Here is an 11,750-nt window from a genome sequence, read left to right as displayed (position 1 = left end):
CTGTTGCAACACAGAGAACAGTGAAACACAATGCAGAGAAAACCGAGCCCACAGGCCTGTTTGGTAAAAGCATTTACAATGAAACACTGTTATGGGGCTGATGTGCCTAATCATAAAGACTGCTGCTAAACCGTTCAGCTGAAACAAAAGGAACTTACAGTTGCATGAAAAAGTTTGTGAACCCTTTTGATTGTCTACATTTCTGCACAAATAGCTCATATAATGTAATCTGAGCTGATCTGACTGTTTGGCAGGGCCTTTGGAGTGATATGTTGTGAATCCTTCTTTTTGAAATCCCTCTACAATGGATAGCTGATGCCATAGTCCAAATTTGTAATATAAAATGTCATGACACTTCCAAAATATGCAAAAATTAATCTTTCAATCATTTAGTGCTGAGAAACCAGAAACACCACAGTCTTAATTGGCAAACAGGAAGGCAGAAACTCTAGGCTGGAAGTCAACAGACATTATACTATTAAAGTTTGATATAAAAGACAGTGCCATACTGTTTAGTATTGTATGTTGCCGTCTTTTACAGAAAAGAACAATGTTACAATTTTCATTACTACCACTTATAAAGAAGATTGCTAGCGGGGCCTGGGTAGCTCAGTGGTAAAATATGCTGGCTACCACCCCTGGAGTTCGCTAGTTCAAATCCCAGGGTGTGCTGAGTGACTCCAGCCAGGTCTCCTAAGCAACCAAATTGGCCCGGTTGCTAGGGAGGGTACAGTCACATGGGGTAATCTCCTCGTGGTTGCTATAATGTGGTTTGTTCTCAGTGGGGCGCATGGTGAATTGAGCGTGGTTGCCGCGGTGGATGGCGTGAAGCCTCCACACGCGCTATGTCTCCGTGGCAAGGCGCTCAACAAGCCACGTGATAAGATGGGCGGGTTGACTGTCTCAGACGCGGAGGCAACTGGGATTCGTCCTCCACCACCCGGACTGAGGTGAATCACTATGCGACCACGAGGACTTAGAGTGCATTGGGAATTGGGCATTCCAAATTGGGAGAAAAAGGGGAAAAATCCCCCCCCCCCCCCCCCAAAAAAAAGATTGCTAGCAAGTCAAGTTTAAATAGATGTCTTGTTGTGTAAGTTGAGTGTGATTCTGTGTGGAAGTGCTACTGCTGCCCCTTGGTATTTCATTAATGTAGAGTGGTACTAAATAGCCACAAGAACAATAAATATTATTGTATTGTGTAATTTACTTAACATCTAATCCACTGTTTTTCTTAACAGATAGATTTGATTTCTGTGGGTATAATTCGGACAGCACATATTGTATACTACTGCTGATTACATTTCTTACACAGTAACCTGTGATTATGTATTTTATGATTTTTCTGATAATCTGGTAATAAAGGTAACTGTGTGTCAGTGGCTAATCAGCAAGGCAAAAAAGAAAAATTAGAAAAGGAAAAACTACCAATTGCATCGAGTCTTTTGTGGCCAACCTGTAGGTCAATGTCTACTTCAGTCTATTGACTTCTGATCGTGAAATGTTAAGGCCTTGATTTACAATACTCAAACGAAATGTAAAAACAAATGGATTTGACATAATTTAGAACAAAATCTGGCCAAATAGAAGGTGTTTTCGTGTTCATTTCGGTGGTTCCTAACAGCTCGCCTGGGCGAACGTTTAGGAAAAATTCTAACCTGCTGCTAAACACTTTGGTCCATGTCATCAGACGTTGTGACCTCCACCTACTACTTTGTTTACATTGTTCAAACAGTATTCAACATGAATACACCGGCATGCAAATATACCTACATCAGTACGATCGTTTGCATAGAGACATTTTCCAAGAAAATGTCATGCGATTTTTTTGGTTTATTAGTCTACAAAGGAATCAAATCTACTCATATACTGTCAAGTGCCCATTCACTCATGTGCCATCTGCAGCTGAAAGCCATTCATACATCTGACCAAAGTAAGATATGCCTCTATCACCACTCTTTTGTCTGTATTCTGAATATTAACGCTCTTTTATACACCCACCTTTGCAGTAGTATCAGTGTCATCATAAATTACAGTAACAGAGTGTAATCGGCGCACATTATGGCCACGTTTTAGCGCATTAGCGTCATGAATTCAGAATATAAACAAGACATTTTAAACATTTTCTACTGCATATATTACTTAAATCATCATCGACTGGTTAAAACAGATTCTTTTACTGACTGTGACTTCTACTCAAAGAATGAGGCATAAAGTAATGATAACACATTTGTAAGGTTTCACATGTAGCGTCCTCATAATGAAATGCTCATCTAAACGCTTCCCACAGCGGTATGACCGGCGCCTTAACCCTTTAATAGTATAATTATGCACAGTGAAAGCAGACCACAACTTCTCGCTGTTCCCAATAAATGTGCATAAGTCACTGGTGAGAAATCTTTGAGGCAATCATATTTAACAAACATAAGATTTTGTGGTAACACTTTATAAAAAAACGTTGGTAAATACAAGTTGATTGCATTAGTTAACATGAACCAACAACAAATAACACTTTTACAGCATTGAAAGTTGTATATATATTAATATACACTCAATGAGTATGTGGCAGCGGGGGCGTGGTCAAGCGTCCGTCCGGAGAGAGAGAAAGCGGTAAGGGCGCTTGCACCTGAGCTAGATTATGTTTAACACCTGTCTCTAATTCCAGTGAACATGGGGAGAGCAGCATATAAGCAGTCACGCCACCACCAGATGAGAGAAAGAGACAGACTGGCACAAGGAAGGCCAGGGTGCTCCTGAAGCTGTTGCGTTTAATCTACTGTGTTTAAGTGACTACGTGTTTGTGAAGTTGTGAAGCACTCAAGTGGCCGATTAAAAGTCTTACCTGAACCTGGAAAACCTGCTTCCCTGTGTTCTCCTTCCCTTCTGCTGTGAAGCTGTGTTACAGAGTATTTTATTAGGAACACCTGTACACCAATCAGCCAATCCTGTGGCAGCAGTGCAATGCATAAAACAATGCAGATACTGGTCAGGAAATTCAGTTAATGTTCACATCAACCAACAGAATGGGGAAAATTGTGATCTCAGTGATTTTGACCGTGGCATGATTGTTGGTGCCAGATGGGCTGGTTTGAGTATTTCTGTAACTGCTGATCTTCTGGGATTTTCACACACAACAGTCTCTAGAATTTACTCAGAATGGTGCCAAAAGCTAAAAACATCCAGTGAGCAGCAGTTCTGTGGACGGAAACTCCTTGTTAATGAGAGAGGTTAACAGAGAATGGCCAGACTGGTTCGAGCTGACAGGAAGGCTATGGTAACTCTATCCACTCTGTACAACTGTAGTGAGCAGAATAGCATCTCAGAATGCACAACATGTCGAACCTCGAGGCGGATGGGCTACAACAGCAGAAGAACAACACGTCAGTCACTCTATTAGGACCATAGTGACTGATAGTGAGTGTAAGTTAATGCATTATGAGCTAAGATGAACTAACAATTAATAGTTGTATTTTTTATAAAGTAACATTAACCAAGATTAATAAATGCTGTTTAAAATTGTTAATTGTTAGTTTATTATACCTAATGTACTAATGTCAACAAATAGTCTTATGGTACAGTGTTACTGTTTTTGCTTTGCCTTCATTGTATTCCACAATTGGCACTTACTATTTAATAAATTGTCTTTATTTGTATGTCTCTTGTCTGTTCTAGCTTCTGTACTTTTTCTAGCTACTATTAGAACTTGTCAGTGAAGTCAATGGACATTATACTATGAAACTTTGATTTTAAAAGACATTATTTTGCATAAAAGAACAATGTTAAAATTTGATACTGCAGATATAGTTCACTTTTTGTAATGACAAATTTCTTATGTTCCTCATTTGCAAGTCAGTTTGGATACTAAATGGTAATGCAAAATGGTTTCAGTGATCAAAGACATGAATGGAAAAGAGTGTGAAGTTCATGTTAACCTCATACACAGCATATTAGAACAAAACTTCATGTCTTCACTTTAATACCACTCAGCTACTAAAGTGAGACCATGAGTAAACTAGGCTGAGCAAGCAACATCACATAATGTACATACTGACATAGCACTGATGAGTGAACAAAAAAAATACCTATTAGTGCAACACCTCCCATCAGTAGAGTTTGGCTGATAATATTCTTCTGAAAGGAAGCTTCATTATGGACTTAACATATCACACATCACTGATATCACATGCTTTTCCATCAGTAACACTGATTTTTTAAAGCTTCTTCTTAATGAAAACGGCAATGTAAAAACGTTTAGTGGTTTGTTAAGAGTGCATGATGTGTGTTGGTAGTAATGTTCACAATAGTGGTGCTACTTAACATATTGACTTCTTGTCTGTTGCTATTGGCTGGTCTGGACACTAAAAAGACAATGGAGGGGGGCTATTCGTTTCGCCCCGCCCACGTCACCCAGAGAGTAGAGACAAATGAGAAAGTTGAAGGAGCACCTGAAGCAGGAATAGCAGCATCACTATCATTATACATAATCACATTCACAATAGTAAAATTGTTTAACCTAGAACTCAAATTATGAAATGACAACCGTTTTTTTTGTTTTGTTTTTTCTGTTGTTGTTGTTGTTTAGCCACAATGGGTCAGCATTATTTACTTCGTGCAAGTGTCTTCTTTGCTCTGCTCATGTCGGTAAGTGTCAAAGTGTTGTGTTAAAGTTTTTAGCTTGTGTTAAAGTTGACATTAAAGTAGCGATTGGTTTTGTGTCTCTGATGTAGTTGTTAAGCATGATTGTCTTTTGGATATCCCGCGTGATTTTGAAGCTTATGTTTCTGAGTCAAACTAAGTTTATGTTGGCACTTTGAAATATGATAAATCGATCTTACGGATGCGCGTAAATCCCGCAGTGACATGTACTTTAACACGCTTGTTTCATGCATACTGGCACATTGTTTTGAGCTGTCTCAAAAGTACACGTTAGTTGTTCATGGAAAGAAAAAAAAATCTTCCCCAAAACACTTGACCACAGTTCAACACGTTATTCATTTTTGATGATGAAGACTGTTTCCTTCTCTCTGTTAAATGGACGTGAATACAACTGTAAGCTGTCTATACATACATACATATACTGTATATTTGTATAGCTATATATATATATATATATATATAGATATGCTACAACCCTAATTTCAAAAAAGTTGGGACAGTATGAAAAATACTAATAAAAACAAAAAGGAGTGATTTGTAAATTATATTCACCCTTTGCTATATTGAAAGCACTACAACTAAACATTATATGATGTTTTACCTTGCAAATTTCCTTTTTATTTTATTTTTTTATTTATTTGTATTTTTTTAAAGGTGCTATATGTAATATTTTTACTGTACTAAATCATAAAATGACCATAATATGTCATTAGAGAATTAGGAAACATGCTAAGTTGAAATACTGGCTTCTCCGATAACAATGCTACAGCCAGTATATTCTACTTTGAAGTTTTCATTCCGGGCTGGAATTTCTGTTTATGTTTTGTCATGTGTGATCCCGCCCACTGCCCATTTCCCAATAGTATTTCGACACCGTGGGTTTGCCAGATTTGAACAAGTGTGCAGGCAAACAACACTGTGTGCTGCAGCCATGGAAGCCAGCAAACAAACTGGATCAGAGATAACAGATTCCACCCGACCTTAAAAGCCTCACCATCCATCTAAAACCCACCATGACCAGAGGCGTAGTAAAACAAGGATAAATATTGGTATTAGGATGCAGTTAGAATGCCTTTGGAAGATGGAGACAATTTAAACCCCAGAAATCCTTTAAAACAGAGGCTGAGTTGGCTAATTTTCTCCTTAACAGGTAAGCATTGAGCGTGACCTAAAATTAGCTATCTAATTTATCTCGGCTACTAGTAGGGATGGACATTTTGAGTAAATTCAACATTTGAGTACTCGCATTCATACTCTGTGTTTCATGTGCAGCCTGGTTTCAAGGCAGCGAGACACAGCCAGTGAAGTGATCCCAACTAATGCGGCGGAGCGGACAGGCAACCCGCATGAGCTTCGAGTCTGGGGCGGGGCAGACGACTCTCCAGTATTTTGAATTTGGACTGCAGTACCCATTTCAAACACTTGTTGTTAACCTTACATATAGCACCTTTAATGTACAGTCATTTAAAATCAGATGACTGCAACACGCTCCAAAAAAGTTGGGACAGTCGAGTGTTTACCACTGTGAAACATCACCATGTCTTCTAAAACACTTATTAAGCATTTAGGCACTGAAGACACAAGTTTGTTAAGTTTAAAAAGTGGAATTTTTCACCATTCATCCATTATGCAGGTCTTCAGCTGCACAATTGCATGGGGTCTTCGTTGCCGTATTGTGCGCTTCATAATGTGCCATACATTCTCAATTGGAGATGGTCAGGACTGCAGGCAGGCCAATCTAGCACCTGCACTCTCTGCTTATTTGGCCAGTATGTGGTTTGAAGTTGTCCTGCTGAAAATGCCGGGACGTCCCTGGAAAAGACGGTGCTGGATGGCAGTATGTGCTGTTCCAAAATTTGTACATTTCTGTCTGCATTAATGGTGCCCTCACAGAAGTGCGAGTTACCCATGCCATGGGCACTGACACACCCCTGGCCCATACAGACACTGGCTTTTGGACCTGACGCTAATAACAGCTTGGATGGTCCTTTTCCTCTTTGGCCCGGAGAACACGATGGCTATGTTTTTCAAAAACTATTTGAAATGTGGACTTGGACCAAAAAACACAGTTCCACAGTTCTGCTTTCCATCTAAGATGAGACCGAGCCCAGAGAATTTGGCAGCACTTCTGGACAGTGTTGATGTAGGGCTTCTGCTTTGCATAGTGAAGTCTTAACTTGCCTCTGTGGGTGCAGTGGCAAGTGGTTTTGACTAACAAAGGTTTACTAAAGTAATCCCAAGCCCATATTCATGATATCCATTACAGATGAATGATGTTTTTTAAGACAGTGACGTCTGAAAGATTGGAGGTCACGCACATTCAGAAGTGGTTTTCGTCTTGCCCTTTACGCACTAAGATTTGACCAGATTCCTTGAATCTTTTAACTATATTGTGCACTGTAGAGGGTGAAATGCCCAAAATCCTTCCAATTTGTCTTTGGGGAACATTGTTCTCAAAGTGCTGGATTATTTGCTGAAGCATCTGTTGGCAAATTTACAGGTCTCGAATGATCCTTGCTCTTGAAGGACTAGGCTGTTTTTGGGAGCTCCTTATAAACTATGACACGATTGCCTCACCTGTAACATCTCCTGTTTCACATTGCCTTGTTATTTTAACTCGTCAAATTGTTATTAGTCTTAAATTGCCCCTGTCTCAACTTTTTTGGAGCGTGTTGCAATCATCTGATTTGAATTTACTGTACATTAAAAAAACAATGACATTCACAAGGTAAAACATCATATAATGTTTAGTTGTAGTGCTTTCAATATAGCAAAGGGTGAATATAATTTACAAATCACTCCTTTTTGCTTTTATTAGCATTTTTCATACTGTCCCAACTTTTTTGGAATTGGGGTTGTATATACAGTTAAAGTTTACATACAACTTAGCCAAATACATTTAAACTCAGTTTTTCACAATTCCTGACATTTAATCGTAGAAAACATTCCCTGTGTTAGGTAAGTTAGGATCACTACTTTATTTTAAGAATACTTAAGAATAGTAGAGCGAATGATTTATTTCAGCTTTTATTTCTTTCATCACATTCCCAGTGGGTCAGAAGTTTACATACACTTTGTTAGTATTTGGTAGCATTGCCTTTAAATTGTTTAACTTGGGTCAAACGTTTTGAGTAGCCTTCCACAAGCTTCTCACAATAAGTTGCTGGAATTTTGGCCCATTCCTTCAGACAGAACTGGTGTAACTAGGCTTCTTCCTTGCTGAGCAGCCTTTCAGGTTATGTTGATATAGGACTTGTTTTACTGTGGATATAGATACTTGTCTACCTGTTTCCTCCAGCATCTTCACAAGGTCCTTTGCTGTTGTTCTGGGATTGATTTGCACTTTTCGCACCAAACTACGTTAATCTTTAGGAGACAGAATGCATCTATTTCCAGAGCGGTATGATGGCTGTGTGGTCCCATGGTGTTTATACTTGCGTACTATTGTTTGCACAGATGAATGTGGTACCTTCAGGCGTCTGGAAATTGCTCGCAAGGATGAACCAGACATGTGGAGGTCCACAATTTTTTTTTTTCTGAGGTCTTAGCTGATTTCTTTAGATTTTCCCTTGATGTCAAGCAAAGAGGCACTGAATTTGAAGGTAGGCCTTAAAATACATCCACTGGTACACCTCCTATCAGAAGCTAATTGGCTAATTGTCTAAAGGCTTGACATCATTTTCTGGAATTTTCCAAGCTGCTTAAAGGTGCAGTTAACTTGGTGTATGTAAGCTTCTGACCCACTGAAATTGTGAAATAGTCAATTAAAAGTGAAACAATTTGTCTGTAAACAATTGTTGGAAAAATAACTTGTGTCATGCACAAAGTAGATGTCCTAAACGACTTGCCAAAACTATAGTTTGCTAATATGAAATCTGTGGAGTGGTTAAAAAATGAGTTTTAATGACTTCAAGCTAAGTGTATGTAAACTTCTGACTTCAACTGTATATATAGGCTATATATAATTTTTTTTCCATGATGTTCAGTTTGACCAGAAGTGCAACCAGTATCTATGCAAATTTCTAAGGTTCATTTAATCTCTCAGTCAGTAAATTAGTTTGCATTGGTGTGATAGAGTTTTAGAATACTGACTTGTGGGATACTTTTTCTTATGACATTGCTCATAGTATACGGATATTTTCCACCACCGGAATACTTTACAGCATTATGACTCACCCTGTGTCAGTGTACTAGTATTACACATGCCATCTTTCACATTTACTGTTAAACAGAGGCTAAGTGTGTAGTTAAAGTTAAACCAGCAACCTTCATGTGTGGTAAAGAGATGTGATTGTCTGTTTGATCCAATCCTAGATGATAATGCCAGTCAAATGTGATTTTAAGGAATGGTCTGCACTAATTCAGAAGAAAACCAAAGGATAATTCCACAGCCTGATATTGAGGCAATCTCTCTGTTCTCTCCTCTTGAGCAAATACGCGTGCTAGTTGTTTTTGCGGCAATTAACACCACCAGAAAAGTACAGTATTTTGCATGAATGACTCATGAAAATAATTCCCAGCTTATCTAGGCAGAATAAATCGTTGTTGGCAGTTGAGGAGAGAAAGGAAAAACTGTGACGTAGAGCTGTGGAACAGGGAAAATAATCCCCAGCGCTCCTCCTTTCATTTCTTATCATAGCAACAATCTATCGAGATAACCGTTATTATGGGTGGTGTTGCTATTTGAAGAAGAATTCTTTCAAAGCACTAAAGAGTTTTTCATGCTCTAGGCCAGTGGTTCTCAACTTGTATTGCTTCGGGACCCAGATTTTACATTGGACATCAAGTGGTGACCCACCATATTAAAAAACATAACCTGTATATAATGTATAATGTACACTGCCGGTCAAAAGTTTTGAAACACTCATTCTTTATTATAATTTTTTTACATTTTAGAATAATAATAAAGTCATCAAAACTATGGAATAACATAAATGGAACTATGGGAATTATGTTGTGACTAAACAAAATCCAAAATAAATCAAAACTGTGTTATATTTTAGCATCTTCAGAGTAGTCACCCTTTGCCTAGAATTTGTAGACATGTACTCTTGACATTTTCTCAACCAACCTCTTGAGGTATCACCCTGGGATGCTTTTTAAACAGTATTGATGGAGTTCCCATCTATTTTGGGCACATATTGGCTGCTTTTCTTTATAATTTGGTCCAAGTCATCAATTTCAAAAACGTTTTTTATTTATGTATTTATTTATTTATTTTTTATAAAATTTTAGTTTTGTAATTAAATAAATTAATATGTTGGCACAATTATATTTTTGTCTACAAAACTAATTTCAAACATTTAAGCATACGCCTTCAGATCAAAAGATTTTTAAGATCATGAGAAACATTTCAGTCAAGTGTTTCAAAACTTTTGACCAGTAGTGTGTGTGTGTGTGTGTGTGTGTGTGTGTGTGTGTGTGTATGTGTATGTATATAGTATGTGTGTGTGTGTGTATATATATATATATATATATATATATATATATATATATATAGGAAAGCCAGGTTGATGTGCATGCTTGCCAGAGAGCAGAGCACATCACTGGCGCGAGTGGTTCCGTTAAAATTGTTAAATCCAATCAATCCGTTAAAACCAAGCTTAAATGCACCGCAAAAATATTTAGTTGCAGATGAGAAGCCTTTTGCGTGCATAAAGCGATGAACACAAGATTACCATTCAATTTGCCTTGGCAGCCCTAATTTTCACTTGGGCGGCCGCCGAAAAATTTTCAATGGGAGAACCATCACATGTTCTTTCCCTACCATCCACGGCCCAGTCCGAATAGACCTGCAACCACTGATATATATAGAGCTGGATCACTGACGCAACGGTAAACTGCCAGCTGGAGATGAGGCCACCGGCAGTGTTCGAGTGGCCATCTTGGTATGCCCAAACTGCCATAGAGCCTCACTGACTGACAGCTGATAAAGCCGCCGTTTCACCATCTCCAACCTCTGGATATGGCTGTCGCATTTCGTCCCTCTAGTGACAATCATGATTAATGTTTAATTTGCTCGTTATGGATTATATTTGCTACGAGGGAGACAATATAAGTGATCACGATGTCAGAGCTTTCACCTGTCCCAGTGTGCAGCACAACGATCATCAAGGGATGTGGCAAACCTCTCCAGAAGTTGTAATGTAAGTAGGAAAATCTGTAATATCTGCTTGTTTTATGGTGACAACATGTCCTCTTCTCTCTGAGGGTTCTTAAAGTCAGACCGGTATTTCTAAATCACCTAAAATGCCTGGGATTTGACTGTTTTTCTATTGAAGTGCTTTCTGTAGTCATACATAGATTCATGTCATATGTTATGTGTACGTTTGTCATTTAAACCCAGTGTATCAGTAATAATCTTTGCTTTACTTGTCTCCCTCAATATCTGTGTGCCCGCTGCGCATGTGTGATAGAGAGAAAGAATGCATGCTCTCAGGCAAGTGACCATGAGAAAAATGCACTTTTTAATGAAAACACACAAGTAACTCTGAACGAACACTTCAGTGTTGTAAATAAATATCTCTGAAAATGTCTTGTATCTTACCTCAGTTTCATTGAACTTGTTTACATTCAGCTGATCTGTTGTAAGTTTGTTAGTGGTACCGTATAAGTTTGATATAGATATACATAACTCACTCGGGCTTTCAAGAAACAATTCCTGACTTTAAATAAATAAATAAATAATTACATGTATAGGACATTTGCGTTGTAGTGATGTACAGGCAGATTTTAGAAATAAAAATCTGTTTAAATGGCCTATGTTTATTCACTGAAATTAAATGATTTTCTATTAAATCAATAGGCACATTGGAATGTTTGGGCATAGCAGCGGCTTCACTGTTATGATGTCATCAGCAATCCAGTTCTATATACTGTATATATTCCCACTTTTGGGTCACGGCTCACCAGTTGAGAAACACTGCTCTAGGCCATTGTGGCTGTATGAGTGAATGACCTGACATGTATTTTTTCATACATAGATAAATTAGTTGACCTAAATGTGCTAAAATATGTTTTATTGTTAAAAAATATCCCTGCTGAAAAAACTTAAAACAAAAACAAAACAAAACCCAGCTAAAACCAGCCTAAGC

The 11,750-nt window shown here is 38.2% G+C and overlaps 1 protein-coding gene across 4 annotated transcripts in view; it reads left to right on the top strand.

The window, feature by feature from the left end:
* The first annotated feature begins 4,408 nt into the window (after positions 1 to 4,408).
* The window catches only part of ptprja (protein tyrosine phosphatase receptor type Ja), a 47,526-nt gene continuing 40,184 nt past the window's right edge, over positions 4,409 to 11,750 (top strand). For all 4 annotated transcript variants that reach the window (XR_007899607.1, XR_007899608.1, XR_007899606.1 and 1 more), the window contains exon 1: positions 4,409 to 4,641. Coding sequence is in view for 1 of the 4 variants with exons in the window: in XM_051722268.1 (XP_051578228.1) it covers positions 4,588 to 4,641 (54 nt within the window). In the remaining 3 variants the exon portion in view is untranslated. The remainder of the gene's footprint in view (positions 4,642 to 11,750) is intronic.

Source organism: Myxocyprinus asiaticus, chromosome 2 (assembly GCF_019703515.2).
Source record: "Myxocyprinus asiaticus isolate MX2 ecotype Aquarium Trade chromosome 2, UBuf_Myxa_2, whole genome shotgun sequence".
Classification (NCBI taxonomy): Eukaryota; Metazoa; Chordata; class Actinopteri; order Cypriniformes; family Catostomidae; genus Myxocyprinus; species Myxocyprinus asiaticus.
This window is presented reverse-complemented; position numbering and strand designations above follow the sequence as displayed.